A 16,135-nucleotide genomic window follows, 5' to 3' on the forward strand; every position below is an offset into this window, starting at 1 on the left:
CGGGGAAGGAGAGATTATCAGAAAGACAGCGAGAGCAAGAAAGGTTACGACAACAGAGCATGAAGCTCACAAGTTCAGTTGTGCTTCTGCTGGAACGGCTGTGCCCCTGTGGACAATTTCAGTCCTTCAGTAGAAGTCCTCGCCCTCCAACAATAATACTTACAAAATAAAGGCTGACCGCTCCAAGTTAAATCACTTCAGCTGAGTTCAATAGCTATTATTCATGTCCCGGCTCTCCATCCCCTGCGCCACGGCTCCTGTGATGTTAATAAGGTAAGCCTTTTGAGCCGAGAAGAGCTATGTCAACATGAAGGCCCTTTTGGCTTATGCTTGCCTCCGCCTTTTATGCTCAGCTGATGATGGTGTGGGTTCTTGACGATCAAGGTTTGATCACAGAGCCGTGGCAGATCAAATTCTCCTTCAAATGAATAGTAAGACATTTGGGGCGAAAAAAGGTTCATTTGCTTTCTTGTCGGCTGAGCACCTCGAAGCTCACCAATAAACACATTATATCTTATATCAATTGGAACAATACATGTTGACATTGTAGTGTAGTGCTTGGTTTCTGCCAACCACAACAATCATTCTGATGGCAACCTCCATTTTCTGAAAAGTGAAGCCAATGCAGAAGTTCCCTTAACTTGCATTATTTCTACTGGCCATCAGGGGGCAACTTCTATGGTTGTAAAATAAGTCTATGAGAAAATGACTCTACTTCTCTCTTGATTTATTACCTCAGTAAACATTGTAAACAGGAGTTTATGGTCTCAATCGCTAGTTTCAAGTCTTCTTTAATACAGCAATACTTAGTGATTGACATGTCGCTGACTCTGCGTTGTCCGGTCTGGAAGGTTGTCCGTGTTTTTACCTTACAACTTTAACACTTTCACGGCGTGTTTTCAGTTCATGAAAGTTCATTAAAACCTCTTTGGTCACTGAAAAAATGTCTTAGTCAGCGTTAGGTTGTACTTAGCTCCACCCTCTTGTATCACTTCTGGTTGCAAAAAGCCAAAACGGCGACGGGCAAAATCAAAGATGGCGACCGGCAAAATGCCAAACACGAGGCTCCAAAATGGTAGTCCACAAACCAATGGGGGACTTCACAGTGAAGTCTACTTCTTATATACAGTGCATTGGTTAAATGTCAACATTTCTTATCCAAAAAATACATTTCATAAATATGTTTTGTATCAGCCTCCTATCACGTTTTCAGAAACACACAATGCCACGTTGTCAACGTTGTGTAACCATTGGTTGGGTTAAGGCAAAAGAGGACTTGGTTAAGGTATCAAAAAAGAGAGTTAACTTTTATACATTATTCAATGTATCTGTGGTTTGACAGCCTGCCACAGCAGTGCTTTAAGCTAAACGCTAACGCCAGCACGCTAACATGCCGATGTTAAGCAGGTGTAATGTTACACGTTTACCATCACAAGCGTGTTTGCGTGTTTACTCTAAGTGGATTTACCATAATGACTCATCGTGATGTTGTGGGTCGTATTAGTGTTACTGACCTTTTGTTGATGGTCCATCATGTGCAGCCACTGATGCCATTCAGAGAAAATGACCACTCAATGGGCGTCTTTCATGCGACGCAGCCAGTCTCTGTCCGCTCGCCTGCTGGGTTCATTTCAGCATGTGGATTTTGAAGCAAAAGAGTCACAATTAATTCCCGACCTTTTGACCTCCTGTGGGCCGTATCGACGCCGCTCTGTGATGTGGTGGAATAAAACCGCCCTCCATGTTTCTCCCCTTTTATCCATTTGAATTCATCACCTCTCTAAACAGACAAAATAAAGCTATTCACCTTCTTATTTATGAAAGGAACACCTATTAATAGAATTACAGCTGTGACTTTAAACTTCCTGTGACCTTCGGCCTTTGAGATGGATGCAGCCCTGCAGGAGACATGACGCTTTCTTACATTGAACAGTTTTAGGTTCAAAATGCTTCTCTCACTGAATATATAAGACGGGTGAAAGCACTATCACAACACTCGCCAGGTGAGAGAAGATCAGTCAAAGACGGCCGAGCTAAACATTTTAGATATCATGATCTCTGCTTACTCTGTCCTGTATACTCTGGTGCTGTTCTCTGAACTGAGCAGCCACTCGGTCACCGCCGCCATGCCTGCATCTAAAGTAGAAGACGGCGTACTGGAGCAAGACGGCCTCTTCCTGGGGGGCGAGCCCATGACCGACGCTATAAGAAGAAACCTCGTGCTGGACACCGACATGAGGGATGAAGATGGGAGCCCGAAAATCATCATAATTTCAGTAAGTGTCACATTGCAATTGTTGTTTTCAAAGTTTGTTTAAATACCTTTTATTAATAACTCATTTGCTGATTAGTGGTGTGTATCACCCAGGACACTTTTGTTCTTTTGTTATTTGGGTGAAGCAACCCTTTAAAGTAGTGAGCTCAACAACATATTAATCCAATCTGAAGTTACCAGCTGTTTGGACTACTCTTAGTTACGTCATCTCAAATAAATGTACTGTATAGGTGATTCTCAGTTTGCAGTCGTTGAACTCTGCCAATAACAGTCATGCACCATAACTGTTCATCGTATGAGATCTCTTTCCATAAATAACCGCAGTTAACCATAGTTCAACAACAACAAAGAGCACATTATCTCCATCCTGTGGCTGAACATTTCACCCTTTTCAATTGGTCACCGTCCTCGTGTGCTAAGTCAATATTTGATACACACATGAAAACCTTTACGGCAGCGCTGGAAAACCGGGAAATATTATTAGCTGAAAGGTCAAATGATCACAAGCCTATAAAAATGTATTGAAACCACAGGAAGAATGATGATGTATCTGTGCTCACTCAAACGTTTGGCTGCGATGCGTTAAGAGTTTATCTGGCGGTTGCGTCTCCTGTGTGTTGTGAACATGGTGGTTATCTCTGCGGTAATGGGAAACAGGCGGCCATGTTGGAGAGAACAAAGCCATCTGGGTGAACCGAAGGTGGAAGAAAAACGGGCCACTGTGATATCGTAAAAACGGGGGAAACGCATTTCTTCCATTTAGGGTTCCTGTGGCTTGGATCAGCTGGTAAAGACAGATCCAACACCTGTTCTGCAAGGGAAGAAAACGTTTTAAAGCTGACGATCCAGAGTTCAGATCATGCCGTATGGAAATTTGTGTGGAGTCGCATGTATTCACTGATCAATACTGTGTTGCAGGACATGGGGCTGAAAGGACACAGTATCCGTGGGCTGAACCCGGCTGTCAGCCGGAGCCTTCCTCTGCTCACAGACCGAAGCTTGAGCTACACTCCGGCTGAGCACAGTTTGAAAATTGAACGCAGAAACACTGACATCGATAGTAAGTCTCTGCAAACACATGTTTCTGTATTAAGGTTAAAACAAATGTTGAGTATCTCCTCTGATATAAATAAACATATAACCAATAAAGTTGATTGTGATATCAAATGACTTGATATTTATGAATGAAAGTATTCTTCACTCTTTCCTCTTTCCTCCTAGTGTTGCGGTGTATGATAGGAAGAGTGTACCGACCCTGCTGGCAGGTATAAATGTTTCCCTGCCATCCAGCCCTGAATGTGCTGTAAAAAAGACCTTTTTACAGCCAACATCATCAAGGAATGTATGTGTGTGTGTGTGTGTGTTAACAACGGAAGTGTCGTTTCACCCCAGCCACCCAGGCGATTAGCACGCTTTAAACATTAAATTAAAACAGTTACCGGCTTCAAAATGTCCGGTTGTTACGTGTTGGGTTGTCAGAATGGCGCCCATTTTAGTCTGAGTATCAGAGTCATTCTGTATGTATAGTTGGAAGCATCTAGTGACTTGTATGTCCTTAATTTCTCGCTGGTGTAACATTACACGCTAGGTTTCTCCCCTAAATACATGTATATGTTTGGCTACTATATATCGGGCCACTAGCTATTAAATTGTACCCACTTTTGTTAGGTTGCATTAGGCGTCTTTGCTGGTTGCATAGCTTGACAAGCAATTGCAGTCCGCCGTACTTCAGTTGCCAAACTGCGTGCTCACACTGACGTACGTCATTATTTACAAATTGTAAAAGGCCCATATGTGTGTCACACTGAAATGCATTTCCTTGTTGAAAATGAGAGATCACAAACATGTAAAACAAAATAAAAGTTTATTAAAATTGAAAAGTGTGCATCATATTTACAAAGGTTGAATAGATGAACTATACAGCGAGCGATTCAATACATTTCAAGTAGGACTTGTCTTGATAGAACAAGTGTGCTGATCAAATGTCCCAATGATCCGTTATCAGATGTATTCACGTTTAATCTATACAATAAAAATGAATGTATGCTAAATGCTACTGCTAGCCTTACTAATTCGCTTTTTATATATTGTTAAGCAGAGCCAGGCTAGCTGTTTAGCGAAATAAGCTAATCCAAGAACCTTTTAGCTTCATATTTAGCATACAGTGCATCCCATTGACCAGTGCAAACGACCATTAGACTCTGAAGAAGCTGGTTAGCGTTCCCTGTCCAGCTATCAGCTTCTTCTTACTCGAGGCCTTGCCGACATTCTTGCCAGGCATTTTGACCGAGACACAAGTGAGCAGTTTCTTCTCCGGAGGCTCGTTCTCTGAGCCTCCGTGTTGGTCAGAATCCACCTGCTTCCTCTTGTTGCCCTTCCGCTGCACCCGAGTGCCAGTTTTCTGTCTATTGCCAGAGCCTGCATCTCTGTTTTGGACATTTCCACTTCTTGGCCCGAGAGCAGCCCCCCGCCGCACGCCGCTCTGCTCCTTATTCGGGCATTCAGAGGTAGACTTGGCTGGAAAGATTGAAACAAAGCAAAAGCAACCGTGACAACCTGGTAAGGGGGAGGGGGAAAAGGGAAAAATGTTGTGACGAAATTGCTGACGTTAGCTGCTATTTCGAAGCGGGCTGTGTTTATTCTATGATGCTGAAATTTAACATTTGTCATGTAACCCGATGGAGCCGAGCCTGAATTCCCACGGAACAAATGACAGAAGGGGGAATGAGCAAAAAGTCTCCGTGAGTGAGTGTTTTGGGTTTTTACTACAGATGCGGGTGTGAGCAGGTGTTATAGAACGGGGATTTGTTTAATGGCTGATGGTAAGCACCAGTCCCAGGGCAGGGACCTCGAAGGGTTCAAGGCTGGAGCTGAGAAGGTGTGCCTGGGCCTCAATCCAGCTGCGTGGCGTCAGAGGAAACAAAAAATCCAACCCAGCAAAAAGAGAACGCCGCACCGCTTGTTGATATTTTGAGCTTTTCTCTACATGCAGAAAAACACCCCAAAAAAAAAATGAGGGATGAATCTGTACCTTTGGTCGTCTCCTCCACACCAGAGCTGCACTCTTCATCTACAGCTGGGATGGTTTGGTGTTTGGGTGCTGGATGCACACAGGTAGGGACCTGGCTGCTGCTGGGGAACTCCAGCACACGGTTGAGTGGCATTTCTTCATCTTTGTACGTGCACGCAAACTGGGATCGAATTCCTCTGTCTTTGGCCTGGAACGAACAGGAAGAAACAACTTTAATCCAGCTGATATTACATAGTGACACGGTTGATGATTGTATTCAATGACTCCAGGCAGCTGGCCCAGGGCTTTGTTTGTAGCCACGGAAAGATTCACATGGAGACACATCTCAGTATCGTTCGATACCCAAAAGCCCAGGTAGTAATATCGAGACTGAAATAGTCGGATCAATGCATCGAAAACACACTTTCTGGGTTTTACATCGCCTCTCTTTGGAATTTCAAGATCAACTGCTCTCAAGACGAGAGGAGGGACCACAAAATATCACGAGACATTTCTTTTTCACGCCTAAAATCAAAACGAGAAAGAGCGAAGTATTATTATTAGTGTTTCAAATCAATCTTTTCTGCTTTAATTAGCCAAGCATTCTCTTTTTTACACTAATTACAGGCCGCCTGATTGTCATCGATAGAGGTCGACAAATCATACATTAGTCCAACTTTAAAACAAGCGTAACAGTTTTCTTCAATCTTATCACAATTACAAGGCTGAGACAGTAGAGCAGCACCTCATTAAAGAGCCTTTTCCGAGAGCCTGGATATAATAAAGTGAATGATACTAAAGACTACAATCCTGGACCCCGGGGCACACAGATCCACAGCTTTTCAACATCTGTTTGATCTACGCCTGCTTGGGATTATCACAATCCAAGGATTTCGCCCTTCAGGCCAGAGGGCCTAGGTAGGGAGGGAAAAATACAGCGAGCAAAGCTGGGTGGGACCGTAAAGCACAAAGGGATCAAAGCCTTTGTGCTTTTCAAAAGAACTTCTTAAAAGAGCACCTAAAACAACAGCAACCCTAAGAACTAGGCACACTTCAATAATGGAGCTAAAAATGAATGCTGCCCTGGTTGCATGCTAATAAAACATATCTGAAAACGCCCGTGAAACAATGGGAGGGGACGGAAGAGTTAACGCGGCCAAACTATGACTGACGGGTAACATTTAATCCAATTACAACACGTGGGAGCACAACATGGCACCGTGGGGTCAGACAGCCCTCATTGCTCCGAAGACGGCTGTCCCGAAATAACCTCTGCACACCGCCCGACCCCGGAGACACCTGACCCAGACATTCCTGACAGTACTTCCAAAAAACAGGTGCAAGCAAATCCTGCAGCTTTGTGTCTCGACGCACAGGTAGATAGAAGTGAGAGCAGGCGCCCCATGTATACAATCACCACCAGAGACTGATGCAATCATAGAATAAAGTCGATACGCTGAAGTATCATCAAATGCATCTTTTCACAAACGTCATTACCGACGTCACAGAAGAGACTAAATCATTTCAGAGTTACAAAGATTTCGAAACGTCCCAAAAGCAAAGACTAAATCATTCCATCTCTGTGTGTCAGTTGACGTCAGCGCATGATGAAACTGCCGGAGAAGTCTGGGATAAAGTCATTCGGCAGACAACAGGAAACAATAACCTTTCAAGTTTCCCTTGCTAGTCGAATTACGCGACTGATATGGCATCTTCAAAGTGAAATTGATGCAGAAAGCTTCCGCTCGCCGAGTTCAGGAAGCGGTGAGCTGCCCAGGGACCATTACAGCGCACTCAAACAGGAAGGCAGCCAGATTGTGGGGAGCTAAAATGACATCTGCTAGCGCAATCAAATAAAGGGGCCATTTCACAAAATGTGTTTAGCATACATGTTCAAAAGGAGTTCACACAGCGGAGCTGCTTCGTGTTAAAAGAGCAGTCCTGCCTTTTAAAATCTAAAGCTGGTCTCGTCAGTGCTTTTTGGGTGACTCAGCAATTGTGTGGTTGCAAGTGGTGGAAGAAGTCCACTTAAAAAGGTTGCAGTGTCACACTGTAAAAACACTCAACTAAAGGTTCTGCATTCAAAAACAATGGATGTTATTAAGCGTAAGAATACTCTGGTGCAGAACGACGACTATTATATAACTGGATTAAGAAAACAGATGGATTAGTACGTTACATCGATCAATACTAGTTTTTTTGAAGTAGATACTGACGTTGATATTTGGTAGTTAGTTAGTAAAAGTCACTCAACTGATTTAGTGTTGCACTCCTGTACAGTTTTAAAAAATAAAATAATAATCGATGCAACAGAAAGAAAGATGTCTGTTTTTATTCCGCGCTTAATTCTTCCTCGTCAAACCCTGGCGCCTACATTACCCACAATGCAACTCAACCACTGACAGATTGGGCGGAGATTCCGGTGTCTTGTGTGTGCCAGTAGTGCTTTGAGAGGAGCAGCGTAGCTGCAGAGTTTTGGTAAACTCTCTTATCTTTAGCTCTACGCCAACAGAATTTTTCCGTCATTGTCAACTTTTAGTCTTCAGACGTCGACTCAAATGACATCACTTGAGGCAATTTATCGGCCTTCTTGCAGCTCCTGCTGGAGGCTTTGTACAACTTTATGCAAAAAGTTTCCCTTTTAAAACATTCGTGACCAAGACGCATCTGTGCTCTCTGGTGGACAAACTTTGTAATGTTGACAATGTTTCTTAATTACCTGAAACCTAGTGTGACACCGTTTACTTATTGCCCAGCTTAGTACGTATTTTGGTCACAATTTAAAAACAAATATTGTTGAAAACTTGGTGTAAGGGTGAAGAGCCCATAACATTTTGGAGCGGATCCAAATCCAATTGTGGATACATGCATTATTTTTGACACATGAAAACAGAATTGGCGGAGGTCTGCTCTCTCCGATTGCCCTTTTGGTTCACGTTGTGTGTTTATTAAAAGGTATCGGCCACAAATATTCAGAGCCTGTTGGACTGTATCAAGAAGTAGTAACACCTTAAATGGTACTTCAGTAAATGTGCTAAGTTAAATAATCCTCTTCACTCAATATAGATTCAATTTCAACAACAAAAAGCACACAAACAGTAAAGTCGGTATACTAAACCTTTTGGGAATAAAAGCTGTATCATCATAATGAGACAGATTTTGTCACACTGACCCCAGAAAACATAAAGGAACAAAGACAGAGCAGTTGAGCTCACAGCCAGGAAGGAAGGAAGGGATATTGATATCAGATCCACAAATGGACCCGAGCCCTGACAATAGGATAACTAATCATCAGGACTGGTTAATGGTTTGAATCCCCCACGAATAAGTCGTTTTATGCCATGGATTTGAACGGCGCCCTCAAACCAACACTAAAAGCTAAAACACAGCTGTGCAAACGGGAACGGTGGAAGTCAGTTAAGATGTGAGCTTCAGCTAAGCAAATAAATAATATAATACCAGGGAGAAATTACAGGATGTAAAGACATTATTTTCAATGTTTGTACATCTGATTCAATTTGAAGTAACTGATGGTTTGGATGTGGGGCTCTTGGGTGAAGGGGCCCACGTTACCTTGGGTTTGAGCAGGTCTAGTCGGCTCTGGACTCTGTTCTTTAGAGGTTCTGGAGAACATCCAGTAGACACTTCAGGGGATCTGAGGGCCGAGCCACAAGCAGAGGCAAAGACAAGAGGTTTATAAATTAGAAAAGCAAGAAGGTTAAACGGTCGCACTACTTAAGAAGTCGACCCTCTGCTGTTCTCTCTTTATTGCAGCTTTACGTAATCATATTCTCGACACGTATGAAGATGGTTTCACTCAGACTGAGCTGATGTTAGGCTATTGGATATCAGCCATTCAATGTCATGCGCCCCCGACATAATGTAGGTTCCCCCGAACACAGCCAGTGGCTATTTCTTTTAAATATTATTATTTTTATTTCAGATGTTTGACCAGAGAAATTGTTCCAGTGTGGTGTGGGAGGATTTTCCTCCATATGGTTTTAGTGGAGAGTCTCATGTCGGTCTAACTGCTGTTGTAGGGGCTTTCCCACTCTGACTGAATCCCGCAGTAGTGAAAATAGTCAAATCCAATTCAAAACTCTGACTTTTTTCATAGTAAAATATTAACTTTTAATTTGCCAGTGTTGTACTTCAACCCCGAAAGGATGTAACATATGTTAGCTAGATTTAAGATCGTCAGAACAGACTATTAAAGTCTATGGTATACAATTCAGGGATCACCAAAATCAGCAGGGTATATCATCTGGGGATCAGGATTTCTGTAACAAATGTCATGGCAATACATCAAATAGTTGTTGAGATATTTCGTGGTGGACTAACTGACTGACATTACCATCTCGCGAGCTGCTGTTTGCAAAAAGAAGTCTGATTGTATAGAAGTCTATGAGAAAATGACTCTACTTCTCTCTTGATTTATTACCTCAGTAAACATTGTAAACATGAGTTTATGGTCTCAACCTCTAGTTTCAAGTCTTCTTCAATACAGCATGATGTTCATTTAGAGTCAAATAGACCATAAAGCAGAGTATACTTTAAGGCGGAGCTACTGTGATTGACAGGTCTCTACGTCACTCCTTCGCAAAATATGGTCACTTCAGTTCACTGGTTGCAAAAGGCAATACACAAACCAAAGACAACTTAAAAACATAGTGTATGCTCCCTATTAGAAATATTTGTAAAAAAATCACAGATTGCATGGTGTGTGCCAACCTGAACAAGCTGAGGACGCAGGTTCCCTCCGCTCCACTGAGGACGGGCTGGTCCTCAGACAGCAGGTCTGCCTTGTTCCGACACGGCGGAGTCAGCGCCTCTTCATCCAGCAGAGCCATCAGCACCTTCACAGTGTCCCGACCTCCGAACGCAGTGCAGTGATTAACTGCGTACGCCTTTGGCTGCAGAGCAACGCAACAACAACAATCAGGGCGCTGTCAGAAAGATGAAGTGGGTTTTCGCATGAACGTATGGAAGCCAAAAGTGTAGCCGCCTGGCAGGAGAGCGGTGGTTATACATTACCCTGGCGGGGCTTATCCCCGTCCCGCTTCCATTAGCAGTCTGTTTCTGGATCTGGTGGAGCTGGCAGATCCTCTCCCGCAGCTCCTTTGACGTCTCCTCGGCTGCAGCGTACACTGCATCTCCGCTGCTGCGTCCCTTCACCAGCGCTGCCCTGATGGCGCTCACCAGCCTGGCTCCACACACACTGAGAATCAAAACACAACACGACAGTCACAACGACCGTGACGTAGGTAACCTGCGTTTTCTTTGGAAAGCGGTAGACTCTTCTGCAGAACACACGCACAGGTTTTCATCTGGTTGGAATTAATAGTTCTCAAGAGTTCAGCCAATATTTGCCAACATGAATAACTCTCTCGTAAAATGGAAAGTGCAGAAAAGCCAGGCCTCAGTCTGAATGTCTTCAAAAGATATACTGCAGCTTCACTTTCAATTAATTGGACACCGACTTTAAGGGCTCAGAGTAACTGTTTCGGTGTTAACATCCAGTTGAGCTTTATGTCACTGTAACACAGCTTTGCCAATGTTAACAGTTGTGAAGCAGAAAACGCTCTCCAAATCCCCGTTACAGTCACCCTGGGCACCGTCACTGCGCTCACCGATGGCCTGCCAGCAGACAAACTCCAGGATATTCCTCTTTTTATAGTTTTTGGGGGTTTTTTCGTCCAAAAATCATAGCAACATATCACTTCTGTAAGTTTGAGCTGCACTAACGCGTGCTCGAGGAGATCGCAGTAAGGTGGGAAGAGGAGGTGGTCCAGCCCTGACCCGGGGCTCAGTAACAGAATAATTTGGGAAAACAGATGTTCGTTGAACAAGGGGCCCTGAACTCTCCATAGAAGGTGTTTGTGTGAGGAAATACAGTACTCCGCTGAGAGCGCAAAGGCACTGCCTGTTGAAAGACACATGTTGGCCGAGTGCATCGGTGTCTCGTCAGACGTGGAGCGCTCTCATCAGCCCGCATGAACTGAAAACCCTCCGAAGAGCAGCGGGAGTCTAATCCACTGCTGCACAAACATCGCAATGTGTTGTTATGGCTCTGGCGAGAGGAGCTAACGTCGCTACTGGGACCGCTAAAAAAAGGGTGCCTTCAACAGCTTCACCTCAAAAAAAAAGAAAAAGAAAAAAGCTCCATCCTCCACATGATTGACCGGCTAAATCCTTTCTGATAACCGCTTCTGTTGTGGTGCCAAATGCTTTGACATCCACAGTAATCTGTGACGGTGTTGGGGAATGATCTGTGGAGCTCGAAGGTTTGATGATAATTCATCAAAGAAGGAAACAGGGAGCACGTTATTTAACAAAGACAGGCTTTGATGTGTGCAAAGATGAACATGCTTTAGCAATCCAAAACTGTTATCACGAGAAGCTTAGATGAGAGTCATTACAGGGAAATAATGGCGAGCTGGAGGGGGGACAGGTGGATTTCATGATCACAGGTGTGATTCCAGTGCACAGGCTGTAGACATTACGCTCGGTAGCAGCAGCAGCAGCCCCCCCCACACAGAGCTGAGCAGATTATATTCAATTCATGAGAATTTAATTGACCACACCGGAGAGAAACGAAGAAAGAAAAAAAAAACAATTTAACATGAACTTGAACTGCAGGAAGAAGTGAAGCAATTCAAAGAAAACCCAACACAGTCATGAATCACGAGTTTTAGTGTGTTTGACCTCAGTCGCTGCCAGATACCGACGCACTCGCAACTCTTCTTGGAACCTCTGTGTTCCCACAATCAGCTCAAGGTGATTTATCTGGAAATTGAATATGTGTGTCTGATTATTAGACTACAGTTATGTAAAGCCAGCATTTTGCAGCAATGCGTCATTTTAAAATGGAAAGTTGCTCGTTCCGCATGTTTAGGAGAAGCTACTTCAAATAAGTGAAATATCCCCGATTTAACTGGTGCAACAGTTAAGATTTCAAAGGATATAGTCATCCGAAACTGAAAGGATAAGTCTGGTAAAATCTTAATTACACTTACACCCCTCTGCTGCTGGAAAAACGTATGAGTGCAACCAATGTGTATTATTCCGTGGCTGAAAATAGTCCCCAACAAATGCACCATTTCCTCCTGTTTGAGGAGGGTTTGATAAAAGCTGCAGAGCCCCTGCTGTTTTAGTAATTCAAGGAGCCTTTCTTTTTAAGTGAGACCTTATACTCAACGTGCAGAGACTCCAGGAAGTTACTGTCCCTGGCCAAGAAATAAGTCTGGCACATAACCCATCGTATAGCTTTTACACTTCCTTTTTTGTCGCTGTTAAACAAACAATATAATGTGTAAATTAGTGAGCTTTGGAGGAGCTGGAAGGTAGAATTTGTTACCTAACTGTTTCCACCCAGTTTCCCGTCTTTGTGCTAAGCTAAGCGAACCAGCTCTGGCTGTAGCCTTCTATTTAACTGACAGATACGGGAGTGGTGTTGATCTTTCCCTCTAACTCTCCCACATATTCCTTTTAGCGCTGTCATTTGTTTGGTCACTTGTGAATTCAGAGTGTCTCTCGATGCACGAAGAATCATTGCAGTCCTCTTGCCAGTGGACTGCAATGATTCTTCGTGCATCGATGGTCTTCTGCTTTAGCGAGAGGATCGGGTTCTACAGAACGAACCTGATGAGTTCCTAGAACTTTGCATGCCCTGTGGCGATCCACGGTGGCCGTCTAACCTGTTCCGGTCTTTCAAAGTACTGTAGGACCACCAGGGCCACAAACAAATCAAGAATAGGGCAAGAATTTGTAGTTCAGTCCTAAACGGAGCACTACGTTTAGAGCCGATTCTGTCACAAGAGAAACAGTAAGACAGGGAGCGTGTGGAAGCCTGGAGGAGGCTGCATTGTGTACCTTGGGTCAGGAATCTCTCCCAGTATTTCTTCCAGGTTGTCTAGAAACTGGACAAAGTCAGACAGGCCTTTGACATGTTTCCTCAGTGGGTCGGACTCAGCTGGAGCGTAGCCCTTCCCTCCGAGCTGGATGGCCCGCACAAAAGATGTCACAGCCTGCAAAAAGCATGAAAGAGACCCAAATGTTGTGCCAGAGAGGATCACTCCAATTTTGCCGTCATGGGTTTGGTTTTTCTAGTGAGGTAACGTGTGAATACGTCATCGGTAAAGCCCGAGCACATGCGGAGTGTGGATGTTTCTTACCAAGAAAAGAGAGGTGTTGTTGTTATGTGCAGCATGCTTTATGTCGGTAAATGCCTGTCGTCCAAGAGCGCGACTGGGGACATCAAGAGTTAGCGCCAAGGCCATGTCGTTCTTGGCGTTCACAAGCAGATTCAGATAGGAGCAGAAAACCCTTCTCACTGCCATCTTCACCTGAAGATAATGAACAGATTAAAACATGATTAAATGTAACATCAGAAAACATCACACAACAATTTGTGTAAAATGCTTATTTGCATTATTTCGGAAAATTGATACCACTCACATATCAGCTAAATATGAAGCTGTACGTGGTTAGCTTAGCTTAGCACAAAGACTGGACACAGGCTCAAAAAGCTAGCCTTACTCTGCCCAAAAGGAAATAAAATCAATTACTTATATCAAACATTTTAAAGTGGATTAAACAAAAGCGATAAAATGTGAAAATAGGTTTGCTTTGTGTGCGTTTGAAGGGGGATTTTTTTAACCTTTGGACAGAGTCAGGTTAGCTGTTTGAGCCTGTTTCCAGTCTTTGTGCTAAGCTAAGCTAAGCTACTGGCAGACATGAGAGTGGTATAGGATTTGTCATCTAAGTCTCCAGAAAGTGAATCTATGCATTTCCCTAAAAGTCAAACTATTCCTTTAGTAAAGCTTTTGGCTTGAGGAAAGTCCAGGTTATGTTTATAAACTACCAAAAACAGACAGTCGCTTTACTGCTGGAGTGAAACCCCTAAAAACAGCCGCTGACAGCACACATTAACCTCCAAAAATGACATCACTCTAGCTGGTAATGCAGCAGCAAGCCTCCACTAAAAAAAAAACCTCATAAATTCACAAGTGACAGAGAAGAGTGGAGGAAAGAGACTCTGTAACAGAAGCACTTGGCCAGCCCCACACTGTGTTGTTTTAAACATCTGCCTGGTAATTGAATTCACACTGCGCTCTTAAATCTAAGCGATATGATATAGAGTTCCCGTCAATAAGAGTAGGATGGATTCCACAGAGAAATTAAGTACGCTGAAGACTGGGAAAGTAAAAACGCGTGGATTATTGCCAGCAGGAGAAAAAGCATTTTATTTTTCCTAAAAGAAAACTTAAGATGAGGGTAGAGGGCAAAGTGGAAAGAGGAGTTTCTCATGGTGGCTTATGGAATACGTTGCACCTTTTTATTAGTGTGTGAAAGCAGGACTGGACCTACCTGTGAGCTGCAGGGTCTGTTTCTACTAGACGGCGTTGATGGGACTGAAGAGTCTGGCAACTCTGACACCTCCCTGTTTCCTGATAAAAACTCAAGCAGCTGGATCTTTGCAAAAGAATGAAACAAGTAATTAGAGAGATACATTGATTGGCATTATTAGATCATCCATAATTAACATCATCAGTCTGATTTCAACCGGCTCCTGCTCACCGGGCTCACAGGTTCCCCCGGGTCAGAGTCCACTCGCCTCAGCTGGTCGTACATGGAGAGGATATCTACCAGGTCCACGGTGTTGGAGCGTTTCAGGGAGGATTCGTATGCCTCCAGGATGAGATCATAGTTCTCCAAGCGTGCAAAGTCGGGGGGTGGCAGGTGAAGTTTGTCTAGCAGTAAGTGTTTCCAGGCCATCAGGACATCACTCAGAGCCACTTTGAACTCTCCAGCGTGCTGCCACAGGAAGAGAGAAAACAGTGAAAGCAGCAGCCATAATTACCGACGGCCTGGAACCAATCAGTTCAAAAGCAGAAAAGACCTTCTCCAACAACGGGCCATGCGCGGTCTCGGCCGGAAATCTGTGTTAATGTCATCAGGTATAGACGCGATGACAGTCAGCCTGATGGTTCAATGGAATTATGCCATGATGATGATGATGATGATGATGATGATGATGATGATGATGATGATGATGATGATGATGTAAACTGGGCTTGTTTCGCTTTGTTTTTGGGGTCGCTAGATAATTTACAGCGGGAAGCCAGAGAACAATCCCATGTTTTATTACTCTTCCATCGAAAGTATTTTTTACTTTTTATTTAATCTGTTGGTTTACATTCCCTGGCAAGGTGATGTTAAACTCAGCTCTAAAATGAATAGCAGAGCGCAGAGATCACTCACAAAGCTCAATACTGAAAAATTCCCAAAAAAGGCATTCATCAGAGGCCACAGTACAAGCGGTCGGTTTGCTTTGCGTACAGATAAACGTACTTTTTGACATTATGTGTAATATTTTAGACTGTTTTCTGAGCGTTTGCATACTTGCTTTTGCCACAAATTGTTCATGAGGGATGAATAACGTTTTTTAAACATAATGCAACTGAAGAGAGGCTGTTTGAATAAAAGCAGTGAACTGTTACCTGCTTGCTAACTTCTGCCATGGCCAGCTGCAGCAACATTAGCATGCCATCAGCTCCATGAATGGTGGTCCTCTCAGAGGGTAAAACCCTGTGGCACTCTCGCCTGAAGAGTTTAACCATCACCTTTAGACGATCTCCCAAAGCCTCCATGTTCCCCTTAAAACAACAGTAAAGAAAAATCTGGTTAATATACAAAAATAATCATTTGTGGAATCGTTTTCACTTTTACATGTCGTTCAAAAAAACAGGTTTTACTGCACACAGATGGAAAAAATAAATAAAAATGAAACTTTTTTTAAACATAAAAGTAATTTATTAACAGATTATAAGGAACAGCCTTCCATTTCC

General features: G+C 43.5%; 2 protein-coding genes across 2 annotated transcripts; one reads left to right on the plus strand and one right to left on the minus strand.

Moving 5' to 3' along the window:
- Positions 1-2,051: 2,051 nt before the first annotated feature.
- pmch (pro-melanin-concentrating hormone) lies at positions 2,052-3,546 on the plus strand (the record flags this gene model as incomplete). Its single annotated transcript, XM_079183626.1, has 3 exons — positions 2,052-2,276; positions 3,194-3,335; positions 3,497-3,546. The coding sequence occupies 3 exons, from the start codon at positions 2,052-2,054 to the stop codon at positions 3,544-3,546; spliced, it is 417 nt and encodes a 138-aa protein (XP_079039752.1).
- Positions 3,547-4,122: 576 nt separating this feature from the next.
- Positions 4,123-15,937, minus strand: parpbp (PARP1 binding protein; the record flags this gene model as incomplete). The annotated part of the gene is made up of 10 exons (XM_079183945.1): positions 4,123-4,792; positions 5,307-5,493; positions 8,859-8,940; positions 10,017-10,198; positions 10,320-10,503; positions 13,158-13,312; positions 13,460-13,630; positions 14,655-14,759; positions 14,865-15,101; positions 15,788-15,937. 10 exons carry the CDS (start codon positions 15,935-15,937, stop codon positions 4,470-4,472), a joined length of 1,776 nt encoding a protein of 591 aa, XP_079040071.1. The 3' UTR covers positions 4,123-4,469.
- Between the last annotated feature and the right edge of the window lie 198 nt (positions 15,938-16,135).

The sequence above is a fragment of the Pholis gunnellus genome (assembly GCF_910591455.1).
Source record: "Pholis gunnellus genome assembly, chromosome: 22".
In the NCBI taxonomy this organism is placed as follows: domain Eukaryota; kingdom Metazoa; phylum Chordata; class Actinopteri; order Perciformes; family Pholidae; genus Pholis; species Pholis gunnellus.